The following is a 27,472-nucleotide window of genomic DNA, read 5'->3' on the forward strand; positions in this document are numbered from 1 at the left end:
CATTCCCAGTACTCTGTCACTTACCTCTCAATGCCTTTACTTCATCTAGAAGCTTCCTGAGATCAATCTTCTCCCCAGCTACGAGAAAAGACACAAACAACTAGAGGATACATATTTTAAATACACAGGATGCTTATTCCTATCTTTAATCAAAATCTAATCTTTTTGTTATTTTTTTCTAAATTTTATATTTAATTTATAATTAAGAGAAATTAAGCCAATCTTCCATCAAAATAAGACTATATATGCCCTGGGTCATACGGCCTCTCATGTTACAAGAAATTATTTTGCCTTAGAAAGAGCATAAAATTTGGCTGACATTAGCCATAAAGTTCCATCAGTGGTCACCACAAATGTAAAATTTTCATTTTTTGGTTAAAATACTATTCTCTTATATTTTCAATTATCATGGCTCTCTGGATACTTATTTCTGTATATGTGAGATAATTACTCCAGCATTTTATTGTTCCTCCTTTAAATATTTGATAATCCATTTATTGAATATATCAAACATTAATATCAATTAGTCTATATAACAACTCATTTTGGAGGAATGTGTGAGACATTGTTGGTAATTATAAATCAGTCACAACTAAGAGAAGTCTTGTTGGGAAATATTATTTTCAGGTGCACTGCTTTTATTTATGCTGCATTTACTTAACTCTGTGCAGCTGTGATTCTTTGCCTGTCTAAAACACCTGATGGTCTAATAAAAAGCTGAATGACCAATAGCAAGGCAGGAGCAAGGATAGGTGGGGCTGGCAGGCAAAGAGTATAAATAGAAGAAGGAACAAGGGGAGGAGGACATGAGGGGCAAGTCACCCAGTCACCCAGCTACACAGTAAGCCACGGAGAAAGAAGTAAAGAAAGGTATACAGAAATAGAGAAAGATAAAAGCCCAGAGGCAAAAGGTAGTCTAGATAATTTAAGAAAAGGTGGCAAGAAACAAGCCAAGCTAAGGCCAGACATTCATATCAAGGAATAAACCTCTGTATGTAATTTATTTGGGAGCTGGGTGGTGGGCCCCCCAAAAAGCCAAAAGAATAAAACATTACACAAAAATTCTAATTTGCTAATTCTCTTTCATGTGCCCAAATAGCTCAGACCCAGCCCTTCACAAGCCTTGGGAAGTGAACTGTATCAAAATAAGGCCAAAGCTCAGATGGAGAGAAATAGAATAAATAATAGAACAATAGAGTTGAGAAAAAAAGAGGATTATTCCAAAAACCCAATAAAATGGACAAATCTGTAGCCAGCAGAATCAAATAGAAAAGGAAAGACTACTTTCCAAATGTGTTTAGAAGCCAGCACTGCACCAATGCCAAAATCAATAAAGAGAATGAATGGCAGGCCAATCTCCATGTTGAACAGAAATCCACGTATTTTCAGTAAAAATACTTATAAACCTCATTTAAGAACACAGAAAAATATCACTCATTATGGTCAGTCTGCCTTCATTCCAGATGAAGACACCATTCAATATATACAAGGTAATAAATGTAATACATCATTGAGCTGAATACAAGGACACAAGTCACATGATCACTCAAAAGAAGCAGAAAAGGCCTTTGGGAAAACCCAACTTCCCTTCACGATAAAAACCCCAAAGACACGGGGATAGAGGTATCATATCTCAACACAATGAAATACAATGAATTCTTTCTTGGTCTTGCTGAAATTTCATAGTTTTGGGCCCATCTAGTTTTGGCATATAGTACAGATATCTGGAGATAATCTTTTGACCTTTCAAAACACTGAGATGTTATAATTTCTTGCTCACCTTTGACTGGAAGGTTATCTCTTAGATTTTTACTTTCTTTCTCTGTGAGTTCAATTCCCATGTTTCTGAGAGCTTTGTCCAGGTCCCTGAGATCAACCATCCCTCCTTACAAACAGAAAAAGGAGACAGTTAAATGGCTTCAGTGCACTCAAGGTATCATTGTACCCTCATCTTATTTAATAGATGTTATTGCCTAAGAGGTGTGATGGAAAAACAACGGTACAATAAATTATGCCAACGCCAGAAAGTTAGGAGAGGACTTATGAATGGAACTTGTTTTATCAAATGTTGAATGGAAGAAAGAGGCCACAAGAAGCAACTTATCTTGGCTTTAGAAGTAGTAGAGGCCATTTTTTGGCCTTGAAAGTTTAGACTATTTGACATAAAGTTATAAATAACTCTTTGCTATATAAAAATATTTTTAAAATTGCTTTTTTCCTTCTGATAAACTTTGGGACAACTCAAGGCTATAAGAAGAAATAGAAATAAGGATATTTATAGTGGTATATTACTTGTGTTTTAATAAATAAAGCTTGCCTGAAGATCAGAGAGCAAAGCAGCCATACTAATCATCCATTCAGGCCAGGGAATGATAACACACACCTTTAATCCCACGATTTGGGAGACAGAGGCAGATGGATCTCTGCTAGCTCAAGGCCACCTTGGGCTGCTACACTTGATTCAATCTGTCTGAAAGAGAAACAGAGCTCACACAAAGAGGATCCCAGCACTTGGGATCACACGCCTTTAATCCCAGCACTAGGAAGGTGGAGAAAGGAGCAATATGGTTGGTGGAGAGAGGAATATAAGGGGGAAGAGACAGGAACTCAGTGGAGTGTGGAGTCTGAGGTTGGAGCAGAGCATTGCCGGATCTCCCCTTTGTTTGTCTGAGCCTTGGTAGAGGTAAGATCTCTCTAGTGGCTTGGCTGTTTTGCTTTTCTGATCTTCAGCTTGAACCCCAATATCTGTCTCTAGCTTTTTAGTATTTGTGCTACAGATATTTCCTAATAAAACCAATTTGTAAAAAAGCATAGGTAATTAGTAAATGTCTAATACTTATAAATACAGACACTGGAATTTAATATTTAAATTGTTACCTTTAAGAGATTTTACAGCATCCAGCACATTATTCTGATATAACTTCCCAGCAGCTACGAGAAAAGGTAAATTCATGATAGAACCACATTCATGCAGATAACATGTTCTATGACTCTAGAATCATGTCAGAACCACAGTCATGAGAATTACATGTTCTATGACTCTAGAATCACGTCAGAACCACAGTCATGAGGTTTACATGTTCTATGACTCTAGAATCATGTCAGAACCACAGTCATGAGGATTACATGTTCTATGACTCTAGAATCGTGTCAGAGTGACAGTCATGCGGGTGACATGTTCTATGACTCTAGAATCTGCTTTTTATGTTTAGTCTAAAATGCAAGTTGGAATGGCAAACCTTGACAAAGTGACAAATTTCTTTGTCACTTAAGTCACTGTGTACTAGGACGGCTCTCAGGCATGGTCACCGTTGCTGCCTCCACCACCATCACCATGGCCATCATCCCAGCATCCCATCACAGTTTGCCACATTTAGCCCTGTTTAACTATGTACCAATCACTTTTCAAGGTGCTTTATTTCGTTCAATTCTCACTCCCATTTTGAAGATGTGGGACTCGGGATGTAGAGTCCAAGACAACACAGTGACAGGTAGTGGAGCCAGGATTTGAACCTATGGACTCAGACTTGGGACTCTCTATCATTGCTACCCTTTTATTTGCACCTAACTTATCCTTCCTTGCCCTTGTTCTAACTCTTCACTCTCCTCATTTCTCTCTCTCTGACCCTAACTTAGCTTCACAATTTGTAGTAAATGCTAAGTTATAGCAGTTTCTTATGATTGAAGGTTTTAATGACCTAAGGGGTAAAATTTAATTAATAGCTACATGGGTTTGGGATAACCTAGAATCTAATTAACTAGTCAATAGAGTTCTAGAATTACTAGTGGGAATGGCCTAGAAATTTCTTACAAGTGCTCATAAATAGCCATAAAACTAGCGCTTTCATAAGGTTGAAGAGGTAACGGACTTACCGTCAGTAGGCAGGGTTTTCTTGAGCTCTGAGCATTCTGCATCTGTTAGCTCAATCCCCAGGTTTCTGAGATAATCTTGAAGATTGCTTCCATCAACCTTTTTTCCTTTAAAAAATGAGAATATGATTACTTGAGAATTTAAAGACCCACTTAATGATCTGCAATCCTTATGCCTGGCTAAAGAGTCACAATTTGAGACTAAGCAAGAGAAGAATGAAATTATCTCTTTTCCTGGAAAGGGAAAAGGAGAGAGAAGAAAAGGAGAAGAAAGAGGAAAGAGGAGAAGAATGGGGAAGAGGAAGAAGAGAAAGAAGAAGAGGAGGAGGAAGAACGAGAAAGACAAAAGAGGAGGAAGAGAGAATGAATGGAGGAATCGTTAAAATTATCTAACTTATTGAAGAAGTTCTCTTAGCCTAAAGTCAAGACATACTTCACTCTGTCTGTATAACTGGCTAGTGATCAGAACAACTCAGATAAGTGATTTAAACATTCACATTCTCACCAGGTGCTTTTTAATCTGCTTTATGTGATTAAGTGGTTGCAGTAATAAGGGCAATGATTTTATATATTTACTGATGATTTTGAATAAAAGTGCTTTACAGCAATTGGTATTTTTAGAGAGCAAACTACGTAGTAAAACAACGTGCTATGAATATACAACCCATTGATCCACTTTAAAAACCTGAATTATATAATACTCAGCTGTAGTACATGCAATATCAGTAACAACAAAACCCCACACATCTTCAAAGTCAGTGTCTGGGCAACTAGGAAGTGTAAGAGACAGTGCTAAGCTCAAGGATGGCAAGTTCATGCCACGTGCTTACTCACCAGAAATGGTTTTTACTTCATCCATTACCTTTCTGAGATTGAAATTCCCATCAACTACAAAATAAAAGAAAGTTAAGTCATCAGCATAGATCAAAAGTTTGATATAAGATACCAAAGGGACGCTAGTTCTAAGACTTGCTCTAGAATTGTCACAGTCGTAAAGAGGGACGATAATGTGAGCAAAGGGGTCAAGACCTTGATGGGGAAACCCACAGAAACAGCTGACCTGAGCTAGGGGGAGCTCACCGACTCTGGACAGACAGCTGGAGAACCTCCATCTGACCCAACTAGTGCCTCTAAATGTGGGTGACAGTTGTGCGGCATAAGCAGTTTGTGGGGCCACTGGCCATGGATCCAGTATTTATCCTGAATGCATGAATTGGCTTTTTGGAGCCCATTCCCTATGGAGGGACACCTTGCTCAGCCTAGATACATGGAGGAGAGCTTTGGTCCTGTCTCAAGTGCTGTGACAGACTTTGTAGACTCTCCTGAGAGGCCTCACCTTCTCTGAGGAACAGATGGGGGATGGGTGGAGGAAAAGTAATGGGAGAAGGAGGAGGGACAGGAGAGGGAACTGGGATTGGTATGTAAAATAAAAAAGGTTGTTTTAAAAGAAAAGAAAAAAGACAAAGAAAGAATTTCAAGGTTGAAAGGAACACATGGCCCTACATGTTAAAATTCCTGTAACAATAATGTTACTCTGCATTTTGTATCTTTTAAGTTACTCTGGGTACAGAAATTTGAATTTTGGGTCTTCTTTGGAATTAACTTTCTTGCTTGGAAACTTTAGAGTATACCTTTCTCTTTAATATATGAATGAAGCAAAAAAAAAAAAACTGGTTCCTATCACATGCGGGTGGTTCTACTGGATTAGGGAGACTGTCCAATCTACAAGTAATTATTACCATTTCATTTTAATTTGACTTGCTATTTGATAGTAAATGTTGACATTATAGAATATTTTAGAGTATTAGGCTTAATTATATTACATAGCAATCAACTATGCATACTGTAGAGGCTTACTAAATTCAGTTAAAGGCAACAGTTATTGAGTACTTCCTTTATAACTGGCATTGTTCCTTAAACAACAGATACATAGTAACACATGGAAAGGAAGATCATGGGGGGTATTAGGTGGTGGAAAATGACAGTAAATCTGAGACATGTCACAGAGAATGCTGCCAAGTGCCACTGCTGAAGTTTAAAGAGACATTACGGAGGTGACATTGCAAAGACTTAAAGAGGAGGGACTGGACCAGGTAGATGTCTGAGGGGTGGATGTTTCAGTCAGTGAAAAAGCTTGAGAAGGCGGCGTGATTGGCTCGTATGTCTGAGGATGAGTGTTTCTAGAACAGGCTAAGCATGGGAAACCAGCGGAAGATTTCAGGAGACTAAATACGTCATGTAAGCCTCCTAAGTCATTGTAAAGACTCTGGCTTTAACCTTGAGAGAAACTAGAAAACCTGGAAAGGTGTTTTGAGCCCAGGAGTTTCGTGATGTGATCTGTATATTAACAGGATAACTCCAGATGCTATGTAGAGAACCAGGCTGATATTCAATCCTTGAGTTATTATCATAGGCTCTGTCTTCAGAATTGTGGTTTTTCTGCTACAATTACAAGCTCTCACACTGTTTCCCTGTCTAAGTTCATCGCTCTTCTGGATATTGTAGTGTCTTCTAACTGTTCTCTGTTCCTACAGTTTCCTTTTTGATCAGTTCTCTATATAGTTTCCAGGGTGGGCATAGTCCACACATGGTGCACAGGCATAAGACACACACACACGCACACACACAGTAATCTTACAGATTTCTCCCTGTCTAACTACACAGGGAGAGCACTGCCGCCATGCCATATAAGAAGGGTGAGCTGATGAGTGTGAGGCTGGCTGTGTTTAAACAACATCCTAGTAAGGTTAAAGGCTTACCATTCCGCTGCAGATTATGAATCAGGTCGTCAAGTTCCTTTCCTTTGAGTTTCATGCCCATGCTTTCCAGAAAAGAATCCAGTTTATCGGCATTAACAGTCCCTCCTTGTGAAAGACACAGGCAGATGAACAAAAGTTTCAAAATTACCAAATTTTGTGCATTGTTATCATTTTCAGCAGACAGAAAAAAAACCATAGCTCAATAATAGTAACAATAACAAAGGAATCCACAATGGGCTAAGGAGAGAAACCTTTCCACACGAACCCGGCCTCAAGCGCCAGTTTACCCAGTGCACAGCTGGAAAGGGCTCGGCAGCTCAATTGCACCGTCAGTTCAGCAGAGGCGGGACGAGCCTTGCGGGTTTGCTTCATTTTCGCCAGTGCAGTTTGTTTTTCGTTTTCCGAGTTTCAGATTGTTTCTACTACTGTCCAGATGCCCCTCACAAATCAGTTTTTATTCCTTCCTTTTTTAACATGTCAGTGAGGTCGGTTTGCTTGGTTTGTTTTCCCTCAGTACCTCACCTCCCAGGGCATGGGTTTCTTTCTAAGAACAAGAGAAGCTAAGAGAACAAATAGTAACCCACAAGGGAAGTCTGAGTGTAGCAATCACAGCGCCCACACTGTGGTGATAAAGAAACCGAGACTTCAGCTCTACCTGCATGTCATCAGGGCTCTCTCTCACCTTTAAGAGACTTCAGACTGTCCATCAGCCGATTTTGATAGACCTTCCCATCTTCTGTAAGAAACGCTTGTGTGAGGTCACAGACATACAGGAAAACTCTCTGAGGTAAGATATAAAAGCTATAATTTGAAAAAGACTTATATGGTTATGTGCACACATGAGGTCAATGGAAAGTGGTAAGATCAAGGTGCAGAGGCGGTTTTCAGTACGTCTTCCTCCTCATGGGGAGTGTAGTTCACTCTAGCTAACTTGACTGCTTTCTTCTTTACAGCCTCGTCATTAGCCTATGTCTCTATTATGTCCCAACCTGTGTCTCAATCACAACCCAATGTTTAGTCTTTCACTCACGGTGGCAGCACAATTCTGGGCAAAGAATCTCAAGATGTATGTTCTTTCTTCCACAATCAAATAAAGGTAATTTTAAAGCTTGCCACCACCAGGGACTATAGAGATGGCTCAGTTGGTGAAGTGTTTACTGAGTGAATCTGAACACAGAACCCATGAAAGAAAAAAGCACTGAGGAGGAAACCGGAAGATGTGTGTGGCTCACTGCCCGCTACATAAGCCTAAAAAACAAGCTGGACAATCGCCTCATCCCCCCTCTCTCACACACATACACACAAGCATAATACTAAGTTCTCTCTCCCTTCCTTCCCTCCTTCTTCCTTCCTTTTCTCAGACAGGGTCTTACTATGAATCCATGTCTACCCTGAACTCTTTGTTAGCACTAAGTTCTTTGAAAGAACTCTGAAACTCTCACTGTTGACTGGAAGATGTTTTAGCAGCTTCGACATTTCTTTTTCCTCCAGGTTGATCCCCATGTTTTTCAGAGTATTTCTCACATCGTTGACATCAATCTCTCCTCCTTCAAAACACGAAATAATTTAAATACATCCTACTCTAAAACACACATAAACCTATCTCATCTCACCCTATTCCATAGTAATTTTGCTGCTTGATAAGAAGTGAGGATAGCGTGTAACACACACACACAACACTCTCACACACACCTCTCTCCCTCACACACACACTCTTTCACACACATCCTCTCTCTCTCACACATTCTTTCTCACTCTTTCACACACACTCTTTCTCTCACACTCTCTTGCACATACATCTCTCTCTCTCATACTCACACACACACACTCTCTCTCTCACACACACACTCTCTCACACACACACTCACACACTCTCTCTCACACTTTCTCCCATACACATTCATCCTCTCACACAAACTCTCTCTCACAGCATTCTCTCTTTCATACACTTTCTTACACATTCTCTCTCTCACACACACTCTTACACACTCTTTCACACACACACTCTCTCATATACACACACTCACACACACTGTCTCACACATACACACTCTCACACACACTAAGTTACACACACAATTGGATTTGTGAATAAATATTTTTGCTCAATGTTAGTGAAATGCTTTACTTCATATTAATAAAAGTAAGACAACACAGCTTAACATTGTGTAGACTACTCAGGCACAGGAAAAAGAGGCTTACAATTTCCTAATGAATTGGAACTTTATTATCCAAGTAAGTCATGCCAGGTTTCTGAACATTTTTAAATAATAAAATCACCTACATACATCTGATTCAGAGCTTTACTCTATCATTCAATGATTTAATCTAGAATTTTCTTTTTCCTCCATATTGGAATATTTTCATATCATATATAAATATCAAATAACTTTCTACTAAAACACAAAACTAGAATTTTATTACAAAACCAAAGACATAAAAAACATATTTCCAGGACATTAGATAAATCAGATAAAAAATTTAACATACAAAAGATAAAGTGGTAAGACAAACTAAATATAATTTATAATTTGATTTATATTAATTTATTACCTGTGAGGGTTTTCACTTTATCCATCAACTCAGTAAGTTCAACCTGCCCATGAGCTGTAAAGGTCAAAAAAATAGGATGATTCAGCATAATGGAGTGTTATTTAAGCATAAAAAAATGGTGTTTCTTCAGGTCAACCAAATGGATGGACTGGAAGGACATCATGCTAAATGAAATTAATCAGAAGCAGAAAGAAACGTTCCACAGCCCACTCCTTTACCCTTATCCTCAAATGTGTGTTCTTGTTTTGTTTTGTGATTTTTTTTTTTAGAAAAGCCAACAGGAGTCTAAGAAGAGTGACTTCTAGAGGACCTGATGGTAGAGAGTGAAGGGGCAGCTGGAGATTAGACGGCAGGTGTCCTCACTCAGACAGAAGTAAGGAACCGCAGGAGGACTATGACTCACAAAAACCTAGAATATATTTTATTAATTTCCTGGGAAAAGAAATAGATGGATCTAAACACGAAATAATAATAAGAACATGTATATATTAAAAATATAGTATTATGCTATATTCCATTAATTCACACAATTAAAATATTCTTAAAATAAACAGATGAAAAAATAGGACATAAATTCCCTGTGATATAAAGTCTGCATCCTGCAATTGTCCCCTGCATCACACTTCAACACACAAGTCTTGGTTATGAATGATTCTCTAACAGAAATTTGTGCTCTTTACTCCAGTTCAGAACTTGACAAACTACGTTCCAGGGACCACATCCAGTCTAGAACCTTTTATTTTTCTCCCTAATAATCTCAGAATTGCCTTTTCATTTTTAACTAGTTGGAAAACCCCCAAAGAAAACATTTGTGTCTCATGAAAATTGCTGAAGTTGTGATGTCCATATGGACTGGGACACAAGCATGGTCATCTGCTTGATCATTATCTATGCCAGCTTTTGTGCTGTAATATCAGGGCGGGGAACTTAGGACAGAGGCCACATGGCCTGTAAAGCTCTAAGTCCTAGATAGTGGGGTTGTGGGTTGTTAAGATTTATCTGACTTCACAGGCTGTAGAGAAACCATTATTGACTGTGGTTATCCTGTGATCCTGTTCAATTGTGGTACAGCCACAAAGTCTATACGCCATTGTATAATTAGAGAAAATGATAACACCTTTGTGTCAGGAGCGTGAAGGCCTTTGCACCTACAGATTCCAGGGAAATCGGGAAAGGAAAGCATGCAGGATTGTCCTTTCAAAGAAAAGGACGTATGACATGTTTTTCTAGCCAGAAGACTGGGAGCTGGAGGTGATTAACAGCCTGGTGGTCTGCATTATCTGAATGGCCAGGCCATATCAGTTCCCATACCAGGACCAGAGGTAGCTAGTAGACCCTTACATCATCTGCATAGCCAGGGGCTCCCCCAAGCTCCCACAACCAATACAAAAAAACCTCTGTGCTATCTGTCCCAACGCAGGGCTAGCCACCTATCCTCAACAAGCTCATTAAAAGAACTGAATTAATAGGGGGGATCAGAAAAGAGGATGTATTCAACGTGGTCATGCTGGGAGGAGAGACAAAGAAATCCAGGACCATAAGTCCTTCACTGAAGAGGGATCAGGGTAATAATAAGGTAATAAATAAGGCTAATGCTGTGCACATCTGAGTAGTCCCAGTAAAGGTGTGACCCTGGGAATCCCGGATCTATCCTTGTCTGGGCTACAGTCTCATCCTATAAGGTGACCGGACAAGTTGTTAGAACCATGTAAGATCTCTCTCAGGGAGACAAGTTTCCCTTCTGGCTGGTGCCTTTTCCTTCTCCCAGCATGAGAGAAATTCCCATTTATTTGGCATCCATTGTTTCAATAGATTGATAGTCAGATTGAGAATCATGGGTATCTCTTTGGAATGTCTTTATTTCTGCCATCCAGTTACAGGAAGACCATAAATATAATACCCTCCTAAATATGGTTTCAAGGACCAAGGCCTCTTGAAAGGTTGCCGTGAACACCCTCGAAAAATTACTTCGCTCAACTGCTGACTGAGATGAACTTAGCACCAGGATACACCATGAAAGACCTGATTAACAGTGCCCCCTACAGCAAGAAGCAGTTTGGAGAGAAAAAAAATCTGCTCCCATATTCCCAAATATTGTTTATAAATGTTATTTTGCATTTAAAGGGGGATATGATATAGAGATGAATAATTTGCATTGGCATGGCTCTTGCTTTATTGATACAAATTTAAGGTCAATTTTGTTATATGTATTTCTGATCTTGATTAAGGTATTGGGATTATGTAGCTCATTTAAAAATGTAATGTATAATTAAGAAATATAGGTTAATGGAGAGTCTTTAATATCAAGCATGTAGTCATGTTAGTTAGATTTTCTAGATGTATAGAGATATATTTCAGTTAGATAGGTATTCTTCAAGTCTTTCAGAGACCTTCAGAATATGGCATTTAAATGTTTTAATAACTTAGGACTTTTCATGACAGTGAGACACATCTGCTCCTGGCAGCACCAAGCTACTTCGAGAGGAAGATGGACATCGAAGAGGCTCCTTAGTCATTTGGGCAAGAAACTGCTCTTGTCTGGACTGTTTCACTGGACATGCATGACCTGCAGAAATGACTGCTGAACTTGCCTAAAAGTGAGATGACCCTTTGGGGTTCCTGCTTTATGAAAGAGTTGGCAAGACATTCTGCAGGACACAGAAAAAAGCGACTGAACTCTCTTTGAATTTTCCTGCTTCATGGAAAAGTCTGCTGGATACTATAGACCTGTAGGCTGATATGGATGCCTCAACGGTACAGAAAAACTTTGAGTGAAATTTTAAATAAATCCCATAAGCAAAATTAAAGAAAAGAGATAAAAAATCCTTGCATATATGTGTAATTAAGACCGTGGAAGGATATGATTCTTGTCTAAAGGGCAAACAAAGCATGATCCTGAAAACCCTAGATGGCCATGTATAGGCACGTTCTCTGAAAAACAATGTGCTAACTATCTGAATTAGGTCAGAATTTCAGCTCAATCATTCCAGTAGCACAGTGGACAATGTACCGCAGAGGGAGGGGGAGGCGAGGCAGAGGGAGGGGAAGGCAGCAGTGGCGATGGAGAGGCAGCTTAGTGGCTTAGATTACATATGGCTGTGGCAGAGAACCCACGTTCAGGTTGGGTGGCTCACAACCACCTGCCATTCCAGTGCCAGAGTATCTGATGCTTTCTTCTGGACTCTGCGGCCACTACACTCACATGTGTGTACTTACACACTCACAGATACACATAATTTAAAACTTAAGTAAATCTTTAGAAATGAGGCAGGAGTGATGGTTCAGTAGTTAGGAGTACAGACTGTTCTTCCAGAGAACTAACTCCCAGCACCCATATAATAGCTCCTAACTGTCTATAATTCTAGCTCCAAGAGATCCAATGCCCTCTTCTGGACTCTGTGAGCACCAGGGACATATATAATGCACAAACATACATGCAGGCAAATCAACCCATACACATAAAATAAAGTTAAAAGAATAATAAGCCAAGAAAAAGCACAAAGCATTTTTAAAGACCACATGGAGAAAACAGTTATATTGCTGTTATGAGGGCATCAACTGGAGGTGACAGTCTTGAAGCATGGTCAGTATTAGCAGAGGAGCAGAACGCAGGGAAACCTAAGGAAACACACATGTGCCTTTAAGTCAACTGTGGGAGTAAGGAAAAGGAGGCAAAGAGGATGACAGTGTAGTTAAGTCTGGATGAGTAAGAGGCGAGTGGTTACCAACTCAGAAGAAGATAGCTTGAGAGGCAAGCAAATGAGTTTCCACTTGGAAATGCTGAGACTGAGTTTCTAAAGGCTCACTCGAGAGGTGAGGTCTGGCAGGCATACAGTGGTACAAGTCAGAGGCTGGGCATAAACTGAGATGCGGACCACAAAGCTCACACGTGATGGGATAAAACACCAAAGGGACTGGCTGAGAACTGTTCTTTATTGAGGTCATGATTTCCTTTGAGTCTTGTGCTTTACTTTCTGAATAGCTGTTGTTCCTTAGCATCCACCCCCCATTTTTTTGGGGTGGGGGAGGATAGCAAACCTAGCTTTACTCTCAGGTGTACCTTATCTACTTTGAAATGGGACTGATGACTTTGGGTTTTAATGAAAGAATAGAATGCCTTTTTATGTTCCTCCGATGTCTTTTTGACCGAAAAACCTTTAGAAATCCTTGTATAGTTCAACAGTTCCATAGCGCTCACCGTCAACTGGCAGGGCTTCCTGTAGGTCTTTAAGCTCCACCTCTGTGAGCTCAATCCCCATATTGTCCAGGATGGTGTCGTTGTTGTTGACATCAACTTTCCCTCCTTGGGAAAACAGTAAATTAGAAATGTATCAAAGGGAACAATTAAAGCATTATTTCAACAATCACATCTGATTTAATGGACATATGCTAATATTAAAACGAAAAAACTTAATGATTAATATATTTATACTATTGTTCTGACTCACAATATGAACACTAAAACACCAGTCTGACTTTGTGCTCAAGAGAACAGATAAAGTCAGTGGAGTTAAGAGATTAAAATCAGAAGCTGTCCCCTAGGGTTTGCTGTTGAGTCAAACCCACTGGAAAAGCCTCACCAGACTTACTCAGGCCTCTTTACCAGCCGGACTTTTGAACAATAAAGCTTACTTGTGTTTTCCAAAGCTTTGAGTTCATTATTATCACTATTGTTTGTTTAATTAACAAAAACAAAAAACAAAAGTCCAGAAATACCTGAAGCAATTCTTTTGGAGTAAAGTTTGGGAAATTCCAAATTTATTTTGGTTTAAGCAAAGATACATGTAAGACACAATTTGGTAAACTACATATATTCTTAAAAATGTATTAAGCATAAATAGAAAATGACCTATAAGTAAGAAACAGGATTTCCTGTAAAATGAGTTACTATCTACACCATAAAATTTTTGAGAAAATTCTTTTCTTGCTAATTCTCTAACTTACCTTTGAGGGACTTCACTTCATCCAACAATCTATTCTGAAAAACCATTTCACCATCTACAATAAAGTAATATTTATGATATATTTTTATAATATAAAATCGCAAAATTTTAGCATGCATTTATTTATGTCATGGAGTAATGTTTTATTTCACAGCAGAAATATTGAAGACTTATACTATGATTACATAGAATTTAAAATGATATGTCCTTAGATATTTGCATCACATTGTCCTCAAATATAAATGGATTTGAGAATAGGAAACTTCTGCTTTCTGATAACTCTCCAAAGCCTGACACTGGATGCCATTTCAGTTGTTCTGTGGTGTGGAAAAAACAGGCACATCTGATAAACTTCTGCAATTCCAAAACACATGCTTTTTTCTCCTTTTCTTTTCCTCTGTATTTTCTAATTTATACAACCTAAAGCCTTTTGCATAGCCCTTAGTAGCACGTGGGACTTATGGCTGAGTTTATACTCCAGCCGTTTTCACAGGGAAGCAGAGTTTCCTCCACATCCCCTGCAACGCCTTGATGAAGGCTCCCCCCCGCCCCCCCCCCTGCAGCATCTTTGCAGCTTACCGTCCACAGGCAGGCTTTCCTGCAGCTCGGAGAGCATCTTTTCTGTCAGTTCAATACCCATGCTTCCCAGAATGTCTTGTAGATCACTGAGAGCAATCTTGTTACCTTTGAGAAGACAGCAGGGGTGACATTAGGAAAACCAGATATTTAACCATACATGTAAGGCATGATGTACAAATTAAAGTCTAGTGTTTAAATAACATTTACCTACATAAAACCAATGGGAGAGGCATTGAAATATTGCCCCCACCGTTAGTTTGAAAAAGAGACTTTCTAATTTTGGAGACTTGACCATGTGGCAGGGATAAATGTATATATAGCTCAGAAAATTAGATGCCTAATCAGAAATAACCAGACATTTCTACAAGTATAATTCTTTTGATTGATAGTACAAGACTTAATGTTCCAAGCTGGGTGGTAGAGGAGCATGCCGTTAGTCCCAGCACTTAGGATACAGAGACAGGTGGATCTCTGAGTTCAAGGCCAGCCTGGTCCACAGTACCAGTTCCAGGACAGCCATGTGCTATGGGACAATGGTCTTGTACCCTGTCACTTATGTTCTTTTAATAAAATGCTGATTGGCCAGTAGCCAGACAGGAAGTATAGGTGGGGCAACCAGGCAAAACAAAACAAAAGAATTCTAAAAAGAAAAAAGACTCAGTCTGCAGTCATCATCAAACAGAGATAAAGCAAGATAAAAATGTTTTACTAATAAAAGGTACCAAGCCATGTGGCTAACATAGACAAATTAGGGGTTAATGTAAAATTTAAGAGTTAATAAAAACCCTGAGCTAATAGGCTAACCAGTTTATAATTGATGTAGACCTCTGTTTCTTTGGGACTAAATGGCTGTGGGACCAGGTGGGACAGAAACCTCTGTCAACAGTCATGGCTACACGGAGAAACCCTGTCCCAAAAAAACTAAAATAAATCAATAAAATCAATTTTCCTCACAGTAGTAGAAACATTTTGGGTCTCCAAAATTGTTTGTTTGTTTATGATGCAGGGTCTTACTATGTAATCTTGGTTCTCCTAGAACTCACTATGTAGACCAATATGGCCTTGAACTCACAAAGATTCTCCTGTCTATGTTTCCTGAGAGTGGGATTAAAGATGTATATCACCATGCCCAGTACATGTCTCCACATTTGCTATGTATGGTTTTCTAGGTTACATATGTATATTTTACCACAATAATATATTTACACATTTATATCATAGTAAACAAAACCCCCCGTATAAGGTATCTCCGGAGACAAGGAAACTGATGCCAACAGAAAACAAATAGTGTTTCAGCGCTAAACTAATGCCTGATAATGGGGTATCAGAAGCAGTAGCAGATGAATTTTATAACAATTTATTGTTTTAAATGTGTATGTGAATGGTGCATTTGCCCGTGTGTGTGCGCGCACATGTGTTATGTGTTTATGTATGTGCAACATGCGTGAGAGTGTGAGTGTATGTGTGTGCATGCATGTGCATGCGTATGTACATGCATGAGTATGTGGCGTGTGTGTGTGTGTAGGATGGAGGTTGACTCTGAGTGTCTTCCTCTATTGTTCCCCTCCTCATTCTTCTGTCACTGAGTCTGGAAGACACTGGTGGCTACTGGCTCTCTAATGTAACAAGCCCCCAGGGTCTAGCTGACTCTGCCCCCAGCACTTCAGGTACTTATGAGTACTACATGCCTGACTTCTACACAGATGTTAGGGATTTAAATTCAGTTCCTCATGCTCATGTGCCAACCTCTTTATCCATTGAGTAATCTCCCCAGCCTTCAAAGAAAATTATTGTTTAGCAATGAGTAAAGATGCAGAACTTAAACGCGAGTACACACTACTGATAAAATGCCACTTAAAAGGGCACAGGATGAGAGTTTCAGTATTATGTTAAATGTTCCCACCTGTGAAAGCTTTCATTGCATCGACCAACTTCTTCATTTCAATTTGTCCATCTGGAAGAAAATAAGCATTCACATATGGACATGATCCTAAGGCTCAGAAAACATGACTCATGCTATTAAATTAAATAGTATGTAAGCTAGCATTTTAACATACTTTAAATAAGCTGAATTAGAGGTAAAAACATTTAAACATGACAAATATAAAAATTCATAATCTATCATCTGTTATCATTCAAAGTAATAAAAACAAATAATTCACTTTCAGTAATTTAAAAATATATATTATTTTCTTTTTTTAATTTTTGAGATTATAATATGCTTAAAACATTTATCCCTTCTCTTTCCTCCTTATGCTCTTCCATGTACTCCCTCCTTGCTCTCCTTCAAACTCATCCTCTTTTTCCAGTAATTATTATTGCATGAATGTATGTATATACATATATAATGTCCTCATTCTGTACAATGTTATTTGCATGTGTGTTTTCAGGGCCAATCATTTTATATCAGGTAGCCAGGTGGTGTGCTCGTCCCTGGGGAAGACTATTTCTTTCATTCCCAGATACCTTAACTGCCTGTAGTTCTTTTTGTAGAATTGAGGCCTCGTGGGCTTTCCCCCTCCACTTTGGCACATCTACTGGTGTTGTCCTTGTAAAAATGTACTGTTATTAACTATAGAAAACATATTGTACAACTCAATAATGCTCCCACCAAAGGCGAACCCTTTAAACATGTATCCTCTTCTTTCCCTACCCCAGCTTTCTCCAATCTGGCTGCCTCCAGTTTCCCTTTGGTTCTGAGTAATACTTCTTAAAGCTCCAGCAGGAAGAGAGAGCGACAGCGTCTGCCTTTCTGTGTCTAATTTCCCTCTTGGACTCATTCCTCTCAGGTGGTCTCTCGCAGCACCCTGAGTGCTAACCAAGGTGGGCTGTGCGTTTAGGCCTTTGTCCCTCTCTTCCAGGTCTCCTATGAGCATTTCTCTTTCTATGGTGTTGCTTAGAATGTCTCCAAATTTACTACTGATTTGTATATCTTAGCTTTCTTATTATTTTCTCTATTAGGCTAGCTAAAGGCTTGTCAATTCTATGTTTTTAAAAGCTCAACTCTTAGCTTTGTTGACTTCCCACTGTGTTTCTAGGCTGTGCTCCACTGATTTGGACTATATTCTTTATTTATAGCCTTCTAGATTTTGACTAGAATTCTTTCGAGTTCCCTGAAGCCTAACTCTATGTTGTCTGTTGGGGACATGTCCTCTAAAAGCAGTCAGCAATCTTTCTTCTCTGTCTCCTCCCCTCCCCCTTTCCTTCCTTGCTTCATTGTAACTTAACTGTTTTGAAGTGGAGGTTTTGAACTGGCCTTGATACTTACTTGATACATTTGGAAAGTTATGAGCTCTCAGTGATCCGCCTCAGATTCCTAAATGTTGAAATTACAGGCATATGCTATCTATGCCCAGCTATGTTTAGTTTTCTTCTTATCTATTTTGTGATTTTGTATACGGTCTTCCTAGAGAATTGCCCATTGCATAAGGAGAGTGTGGATTCTGGTGATGCCAGACGATGTGTTCTAATGCAAATGTTTCCTTACTGATTTTCCTGTCTAAATCTGGCCAGTGTGACACTAGAAGTGTTAAAGTCCCCTATGATTACTGTCTTACAGTCTCTTCCTGTCTTCTGCTTTATTAATAGGCGCTTTTCACACATGAATATGCTCCAGTGTTGGGTGCAGATATATCTAATCTGTATCATTTATTACAGCTGCTGGTCTTTGTCACAGCGTTGGTGAAAGAAAAAGGTGACACTTCTATCAGTCCCTCCTACTCTTGTCTGCACTGCAGCCTGAGTAATTAAAGATAGCCCGACAGCTGTATCCTACCAGTTGCCTTTACCCAGCTCCAAACTCCACCTTGTATTCTTCCCTGGCATGCTAACATTCCTTTCTATATCGCAATTTTGAGCATGCCAAATATAATGTATTATTGGTATGGAGTTACTGAATAATTTACAAGTTATTCTTATATCAACCCTGAGGGGTTTTTTTTTGTTGTTGTTGTTGTTGTTTAGATTTTCTCAATACCTCCTTGTTTCCAAATACACCTTGGAAGCTGTCAAAACCACTAATCCCTGCACAAGAACTGTCTCATCAACCCAGCATGCACAGGGGAGGAGCTCGCTAGACCCTGCATGAGGAGCTGCTGGAGGGTAATGGCTGCTAAAGGAAGAAGAGTTAGCGTTCTTTGGTAATGAAGCCTGTGGCAGGCTGCTCTGGAGAATGGTCCTATACTCATGTACGTATGGGTATCACTAACTGTAGTCAGTGTGCCTTCAAAAAGGAAGAGGAGCCGGGCGACGGTGGCGCACGCCTTTAATCCCAGCACTCGGGAGGCAGAGGTAGGTGGATCTCTGTGAGTTCGAGACCAGCCTGGTCTACAGAGCTAGTTCCAGGACAGGCTCCAAAGCCACAGAGAAACCCTGTCTCGAAAAACCAAAAAAAAAAAGAAAAAAAAGAAAAAAGGAAGAGGAAAGAAGAAAAGAAAAGGATAGAACAGAAAAGAAAAGGAAAGGAAAGAACAGAAAAGAGAAGAAAAGAAAAGAAAAGAAAAAGAAAGGGGGGCCTGAAATTGGGAAGAGGTTGGTAGAAAAGCCTCTGGGAAGAGCTGAAGGGGAAATGGGAAGTAGATATGATCTAAATATATTTTATTCATATATTAAATTACCAAAGAATATTCATAAAATATTAAATTAACTAACTAACTAACAACAACAAAAATAGACACTACTACCATCACCACCACAACAAAAACCAACCCAAACCAAACCAAAGCTCTTGAGTTCCAGTACTTTCGGGGCTGTTAGACCTTACACTCACCGTCCACTGGTAAGCTCTTGGTCATGTCCTTACATTCCATTTCTGAAACTTTCATCCCCATGTTTTTCATCATTGAGTCCAGTTTGTTGACATCAGCCTTCCCTCCTTATGGGGAAAAAAAAGAGCATGAAGAAAAATCGGTGACAAAATGTGACAAATACAGTGACTTCCTGCTTACTCCAGGATTTTCAAGATCCACAGAGGTCAATTTAAATGTACAAAATCATAACACAGTGAAAGTAAAATTTCTTTTCTGAGTCTTTTTGAAATAGAATCAATCATATTTCAATGGTTTCAGAGATATTAATATCACCGAATGAAACAATAAAATTCCTCTTGGGATTTTAGATAGTGCAGTGATCATTTGTTTCTCCGACATCTCTATGAATTTTTCTAGCTCTAGAACAGATTTTTAAATTGTTAATAATTTTCTGTGTTAGTCATTCTTCAGATTTCCATTTTATTTTCTGCCACACCGATGACTTGAAGCTCCAGCACAAAATTGTGCACCTATCTGCTGGAGAGTCAAGAGGACAAGGTGCTGGGATGCAGACACACCAGGCACAGACAGCAAACACAGGTTAATAGGAGACATAAAGACACGAGATGGATTGAAGACTTGGTGATTCAATTACTAGAAAATGTTACAAATGGCAAATACTGCTTTCCACTCACCTTTAAGAGACTTCAGGGCGTCCATCAATCTATTATGGTAGAAATTTCCATCAACTGTAAGAAAAACCACAGTTTAAGTCAATATACGGTAAGTTGGGGTCAATCTCTGGATCCTTAGTCAGTGAACTATTAGTACTAATCATGCTGAAATTTAATCTTAATTTCTGATCATCTCCTTTATTCCCTTCTAGGACATTTCTTACTTTTTTTAAAAAATCTTGTCTACTAGAATCAAAGTTCTTTGTAGAAGTGAGGAAGAAAAATGGGTTTTTGAGTTTTGAGGTTAACATTTTCATATGTTGGAGGGTTTTACCTGCATGTCTGAATGTGTACCACACGAGTGCAGTGGTCACGGAAGCCACAAGAGGACAGTGAATTCCTCTAGAACCAGAGCTACAGAAGGTTGTGAGCAGTCGTGTGGGTGCTAATAGTTAAACCTGGGTCTTCTGCAAGAGCAGTGAGTGCACTTAGCTACTGAGACATCTCTCTGGCTTTCAAGGTTAATATTTTGACCTCATGCAATGGATTACCAGATTTTTTAAAAAAGATAATTCATATAGATATACATGTGAGAGACAAATTTTAAAACTCTCAGAGGAAAATACAGGATATTTTTATGACTTTGCAGTAGAGATACATAAAAATTCAAACCTTACAAGAGATTTACATAAATTTAAAGAGCATATGTGTCATAATGTGAAAATGTAAAGCTGTGTCAATATTAGGAATATTTTTTAAATGTAAACAAAAACTTAGTATTTAAAACAGGAGAGCAAAGTGTGGCTGGAGAGCCCCCTTCCCTACACCTGCTTATGAATAAAGTCTTACTGGTGCCCCGCTATCCAGATTATCTACTGACCATCGATAATTCTGGCCTAAACAAGAGAGCCGAGCAGTTTTAACAGAGGCAGTAAAGCCTAAAACATTTGCCATCTGGCTTTCTGAGGAAATCATTTGCTTGCTCCTGGCATGGAATACAAAGAACTTTTACAAAGAAGAAAGAAAAATGAATGCCAACTAGCAAAATGTGAGGCAAAAATCACAAGACGGGCGCTTTACAAGGGATGGAATAGCTTTATAAATAGATGAAAATATTCACGATGACAGCAGTTTTTCGTATCACGGATCAGCGGGTATTTGGCAATACGGGACACCAGGAAGTGAAGAAATTCTTCTGGAGCAGTCATGAGAATATTCTGGGCTCTGTCTTTCGGGGCATGGTAGGACTCCCAACCAAACACAGTTGCATTTCCAAGGACATTTCTGCCCTATAATATTTCTTTGCCTGTTTGACAGTCTAAAAGTTTAAAGATAATAAAAGAACACAAGAAAGGCTGGTGAGATGACTCAGAGGGTAAAGGCACCCGCTGTCAAGACAGATGACGTGAGTTCAGCCTTCAGGACACACATGGTGGAAGAAGACATGTACAACACAGCATGAGGTACACACACACACACACATAAACACACACATAAATACACTTAATATAATAAAAATGTTTTGAAGGCATATAGGGAAAGGTTTGGAAGTAATATGCTTATACCTTGACCATGGATGGTCACAGTACTATGGGTAAAATGTGTATATAAGACACATGTGACTTTTTGTCTATCAAACTACTAGCAGAAAAACATAAATGGAAACAACATAGATAGGCTCTTTCAATCACAACAAAAATATATAGAACAAACTACCTAAGAAATGACAATGCAAGTATTAAGTTAAAGGAGGGTTGGTTGGGGCTGGAGAGATGGCTCAGAGGTTAAGAGCATTGCCTGCTCTTCCAAAGGTCCTGAGTTCAATTCCCAGCAACCACATGGTGGCTCACAACCATCTGTAATGAGATCTGGCGCCCTCCTCTGGTGTGCAGGGAGAATGTTGTATACATAATAAACAAATAAATAAACAAACAAACAAATAAATAAAGGAGGGTTGGTAATTATAACAGGATATACACACACAAACACACACACAGAAATATTTAGAATTTAAGAAGGTATCTGCTAGAAAAACATACATGTTTATTTATTTATTTATTCATCTATCTATCTATCTATCTATCTATCTATCTATCTATCTATCTATCTATCTATCTATCTATCTATCTATCCATCCATCCAACCTGAATGTATGTCTGTATCATGTATGGCCAGCAGAGGCCAGAAGAGAGCATCAGATCCCTGAGACTGTATTTATAGATGGTTGTGGGTGATGGGAATTGGACTGTGGTCCTCTGCAAGAGCAGCGACTGCTCTTTACTGCCTTAGCCATATCACCATCCCTTCTAGAAATATTTTGAAAGCCAGTTTGTTTGTTTTTTTTTTTTCTTGGAAGTTCAACTTACTTAAGTAGTGAAGAATCAAATGAGATCAAATGAGAGTATTATTCCTCATTATTATAAGGGGCATTTGGGGGTGTCATTTGTTTTTTCTATATAAAAGCATTATTTTCATCTAAAGAACTGAAGAAAAGTTAAATGCTCCAGTTGGGCTTGCTCACACAGCATATCTGGGCCATCTGTTGTTACTGTTTTCCCGCGCATCGGGGTGAAGATGAGTAAAGTCCTCATGAGAGAGCTTCCGCCCAAGCTCTCCCGATGGTTAAAGCACTGCTTGCAAGCTTACCGTCCACAGGGAGATTTTTCAACAGGTCTGTGTATTCCTGCTGTGTGAGCTCTACTCCCATGTCTTCTAGAATATTCTTTACTTCTTTGATATTTTCTTCATTTCCTTAAAAGAAGAAGAAAAGTGACAAATTCGCATGTTACTCTGAGACTAGATCATTATTTGTGGCCCAGAAAGGTAGATGAGCACTGGCTGCTCTTCCAGAGGACCTGGGATTAATGCCCAGTACCCACATGGTGGATCACAACAGTCTTGAACACCAATACAGAGGATCTGGTGCCCTCTTCTCAATACCTTGAACACCATGCGTGCATGTAGTGCCCAGACATATATGCAAGCAAAACACCCATTCATATAAAAAAGAATAAGTAAATAAATAAAGGTTTTGTATCAGGAGCCATGGCATGTGCTCTAATTCCATCACTCAGGAGGTAGAGTCAAGAGGATCAAAAGTTCAAGCTTAGCATGGTTGATATAGTTTGAGGTCAGCCTGTGCGATATAAGGAGATCCTGCTTTAAAAAGTAAAATGAGGAGCTGGAAAAATGGATCAGTGGTTAAGAGCACTGGCTGTTCTTCCAGAGAACCTGGGTTCAATTCTCGGCACCCACAAGACAGTTCACAACTGTCTGTAACTCCAGTTCCAGGGAATCTTTCTCCCTCACACAGATATACATGCAGGCAAAATATCAAAATGCATAAAATAAAAGGAATAAATCATTAAAAAACTAAAGTTAAAAAATGAATGAACAATTATGATTACTCAGTGCTAACCTCAATTGCTAAATGAGCAAAAGCACAGCCCCCACCTAACCACTTCTAATGTTGTTAAAAAGAGGACTTCTTTTGTCTTAGTAAATTAGGTGCTTTCAAACAGACATCAAATTATAGCACACAATAAAACATTTATTAAAGAATTCATTTTAGGGGTTGGGGATTTAGCTCAGTGGTAGAGCGCTTGCCTAGCAAGCGCAAGGCCCTGGGTTCGGTCCTCAGCTTCAGGAAAAAAAAATTCATTTTATATTTTATCTGTTTGGACACAATTATAAATTTAAAAATTTAAAATAATTGTAAAGTTAGTTGTTAAATGGTTTTGTTATTCAAATTATGATTTTTTTAACCAAACACTACTTCATAATTTATAATTCTGTATTTTTCAAGAATGGAGAACTAAAGTTACATTAATTTTAAAAATATAGAGGAAAGAGATCTTGCAGTTAACAAGGAACAGGTAAAGGATTCCCTTAAATTATGGACAATTCACAGTGATAACTGTGGCTAGCTAGATGTAAGCAAGAGCGAGAAAGGACTCGGGACAGCAAGACGGTTACTGTCCCGTGACGAGCGGGGCGGTTGCGGGTTTGAAGCAAACCATGTCTCACCTATGAGTGTCTTCACCTCATTCATCAGGTCCTGGAAATTAACTGTCCTGTCGCCTGTAAGGACAGAAATTAGGACACACACATTACCAAAGAGAGAAATATGCTAACAAAATTTACTCGAGTCAAGCAAATTCTCCCCATTTTGCTCTGAAAACTCATCCTTTAATTTTAATGATTAGCTCTTATGAAGCCATGGCATATTAGTCCCCACTTCTTAACTAGGAGGTGATCTTAAGGATGTCAACTTTGTAACAATTTGTTCGACGTGGTTTTCTACTTATGTTTATGTTCTAAAACACTAAGAAGAATACATGGACTAAAATGCCAATTAAAAGAAAAATACTCTTAGGAAAAATTTAGTTCATGAGGTTTACCAAAAATGTGAAGATTCAGACAGGATGATAAATGACGAACCAAGTACATGCTAAACACTGTGCTGTGCGTAAGACCCATGCAAGCCCCAAACCAGACCAAATCCCCTGAGGCAACTTGGAGGCTGGGAGTGTTAAAAGATATAAAAAGGACATTTGATGATAAAATGTTATTTAAATGGAAAGACAACCAGTCTGAATTTGTATGTACTTAATACAGTTTCATATCTGTAGAGCAAAAATTGATAAAAACCACACCTTTAGACTAACCCATAGTCTTATGCTTGCTAGCTGCTCTCTGTCCATTTCTGCCGGATGATTGTAACCCTGCTTTGATGATGCTACTTTCTGCTCATTTGTTCTTTCACTTGGGAGCCTCACAGGAAGGAATGCTCCTCATTCCCTGAAACTGTTTTTATTGGGTCTCCAGCGGACTTCTGTAACAGGGCTTCGTCAGTTGAGCACCTTATTTGATGTCTGCCTGTCTCTTCTTTTACTTTAGACTGTAATATACTTAATAAATTCTAATAATTTGACCCCAATCTGAAATTTTCATTTGTAAATTAAAAATAAAAATCTTTAGAAAGCTCAGCGAGGTACAAAAGAGAAGTTCAATGAACAATTTTGCAAGTGATGCCCTATGCTGGTGGAGGAGTTAACTACAGAGCTCACCGTTATCCGGTAGGTTTTCTTTTAGATGATCAAGCTCCTTTTCTTTAAGTTTGATCTCCATGCCTTCTAGAACAGCCTTTATTTTGTTTTTCCTAACTTTTCCTCCTTAGAAAAATAGATATAAAGAATGAAAAAATACATTAAAGTGATAGAAGTTTTTAGTATGAGAAATATGTTAGCTACGTTATATTAAAATTACAAAGAAGGCATAATACATTTCTAGATACTAACATTGCTTTTAAATATGAATGAATACCTTTAGAATTCTGTACTAAATGATTTTAAACTGGAAAACCCCCAAGTTTAACAGAAGAAAATTAATGAAGTGCACAGCAAAGGGACTTAGAAACAAGCAGCGGTTGTTTCCACAGATACTTTGAGATTTCAGTAGACCTGGTTTATCCATGCTTGAAGACAGTATTTGAGCATATAATATTAAAAACAGAAAAAACTTCTATTAGTTTAAAAATACATCACTGTCTCTATAAACTACCTGAGATGATATCAGAGAGGACGTAAAGAGATTTGTTCTAAAGCTGAGCATGGTAGTGTGGGGAGAGGAAAAGCAGGGGCCAAGAGATTAGAGAAGCTAGATGGCCACCTGGGACCCATGGACGGGAGAGCCACCAGCGAGGGTGACCAGTGAGGCTCCTGGCAACCACTGCTCCATTTTTTTAATGGTGACATTCAATTTACTTAATGATAACGTTTTCAAATTATAAAATGTGAGGCACGCTAAATTCTTCAAGGATATTTTGGGTCTTCTTCCAAAAGGCCTGGGAATGCCAGGAAGCATCTCTCCTACAACTGGAATGTTCCTCTCAGCAGGTGTCAAATGCAGTGCTTCAAGTTTTTTAATCATACCCCCAATTCCTCCTTTTTCTCAAGTAATTAGTGGGAAATTTGGAGGGGGAAACTCCTTAGTTATAATCTTATGTGTTTGTCTACAGATTTTCTTAGCTAGATGTCACTAAAAACATGTTCTAGTTAAAGAAATAACGAAACAATGGACTTTGTTTTACCAGGCTCATCAGTTAAGGCACTTGCCACCAAGTCTCATGACTTGAATTTGACCCCGTAGGACACGCATGGTAGAAGGAGAGATCCAACTCCATAAGTTGTTTTCTGACGTCATGTACACCACGCACATGCTCACATGCTCACACACACGAAGCTAAGTTCCTTTAGAAGGAAAATAATGCTTAATATTTCTGACGGGGTGTATTTATCTGGGGTCACCTATATGTCTCCAGCTAATTCCAGTCATTCTTGTCATGTTTTATATATCTATATATAATTCAAATGACAATTTTGACAGTTTATTTTGAAAAATATAGGAGATTGTGATACTGTTTACAAAGAGATAAACAAGTCATTATAGTGGAAAAACATTTATAATAAAGAAGCTACATTCAGAAAATATAGTAAGTCTAAAAACAACTTAAACATCAATTCTCAATCTGCTTGTTACTCACCTTTGAAAGACTTTACCCCATTCAATAATCTGTTTTTATAGATCTTGCCAGATCCTATAATGAAAAACATATTTAATGTCAAGCAAAATGTGATACAGATGCTCATAAAAATATACATTTCTGCCAGGCGGCAGTGGCGCACGCCTTTAATCCCAGGACTCAGGAGGCAGGAACAGGTAGATCGCTGTGAATTCAAGGCCAGCCTGGTCTACAAGAGCTAGTTTCAGGGCTACAAAGCTACAGAGAAGCCATGTCTCAAAAAACAAAACAAAAACAAAACAAATACATTTCTTTCCTTCTCCTTATTCTAGCCATTTTTATTAGTTTTTTTCTAGGTGTGATCACTGTAGCATAGGCTGCCCTGGAACTCACACCTCCTGAGTTCTGGTGCTATAGATCTGTGCAAACACACTCAGCTACACACACTTCTCACTTTCAGGAGGAATTTTTATTATTTATTGAACAAGTATGTTTTTACGCCCCAATAAAACCTGAAGAATGTAGAAATGAGAACAATCAGTACGACAGACTATGCAATTTAAGCACTTCATATAATTTATTTATTTTAGAATTCCACACATGTATAAAATGTATTTTTTATCACAGCAGTCTGCTTTGAACTCCTTTCTGTGTCCTTTTCTTAAATTTATGTCATCTTCCTCTACAATTACTATTGCTATAGATATTGTTTTCTACATCCTTCTGAGTCTCATCGGTGCTCCCACGCATGTGTGGACACACAATTACCACTTTAAGATGGGCAAGCTATCTGCAGGCTTGACCTTGGACAGAACTGACCCTC

At 38.7% G+C, this 27,472-nt stretch overlaps 1 protein-coding gene across 1 annotated transcript in view; it reads right to left on the reverse strand.

Annotated features, from left to right (window-relative positions):
* Nucleotides 1–27,472, reverse strand: part of Efcab3 (EF-hand calcium binding domain 3) — a 370,379-nt gene that overhangs the window by 180,278 nt on the left and 162,629 nt on the right. Inside the window, 19 exon segments of the mRNA XM_075941765.1 lie at nt 25–78; nt 1,781–1,885; nt 2,878–2,931; nt 3,874–3,978; nt 4,705–4,758; nt 6,630–6,734; nt 7,312–7,365; nt 8,072–8,176; nt 9,183–9,236; nt 13,381–13,482; nt 14,127–14,180; nt 14,705–14,809; nt 16,608–16,658; nt 19,473–19,577; nt 20,148–20,201; nt 22,773–22,877; nt 24,153–24,206; nt 25,196–25,300; nt 26,671–26,724. Coding sequence (XP_075797880.1) covers nt 25–78; nt 1,781–1,885; nt 2,878–2,931; nt 3,874–3,978; nt 4,705–4,758; nt 6,630–6,734; nt 7,312–7,365; nt 8,072–8,176; nt 9,183–9,236; nt 13,381–13,482; nt 14,127–14,180; nt 14,705–14,809; nt 16,608–16,658; nt 19,473–19,577; nt 20,148–20,201; nt 22,773–22,877; nt 24,153–24,206; nt 25,196–25,300; nt 26,671–26,724 — 1,479 coding nt within the window.

Source organism: Microtus pennsylvanicus, chromosome 11, assembly GCF_037038515.1.
Source record: "Microtus pennsylvanicus isolate mMicPen1 chromosome 11, mMicPen1.hap1, whole genome shotgun sequence".
NCBI classification, from domain to species: domain Eukaryota; kingdom Metazoa; phylum Chordata; class Mammalia; order Rodentia; family Cricetidae; genus Microtus; species Microtus pennsylvanicus.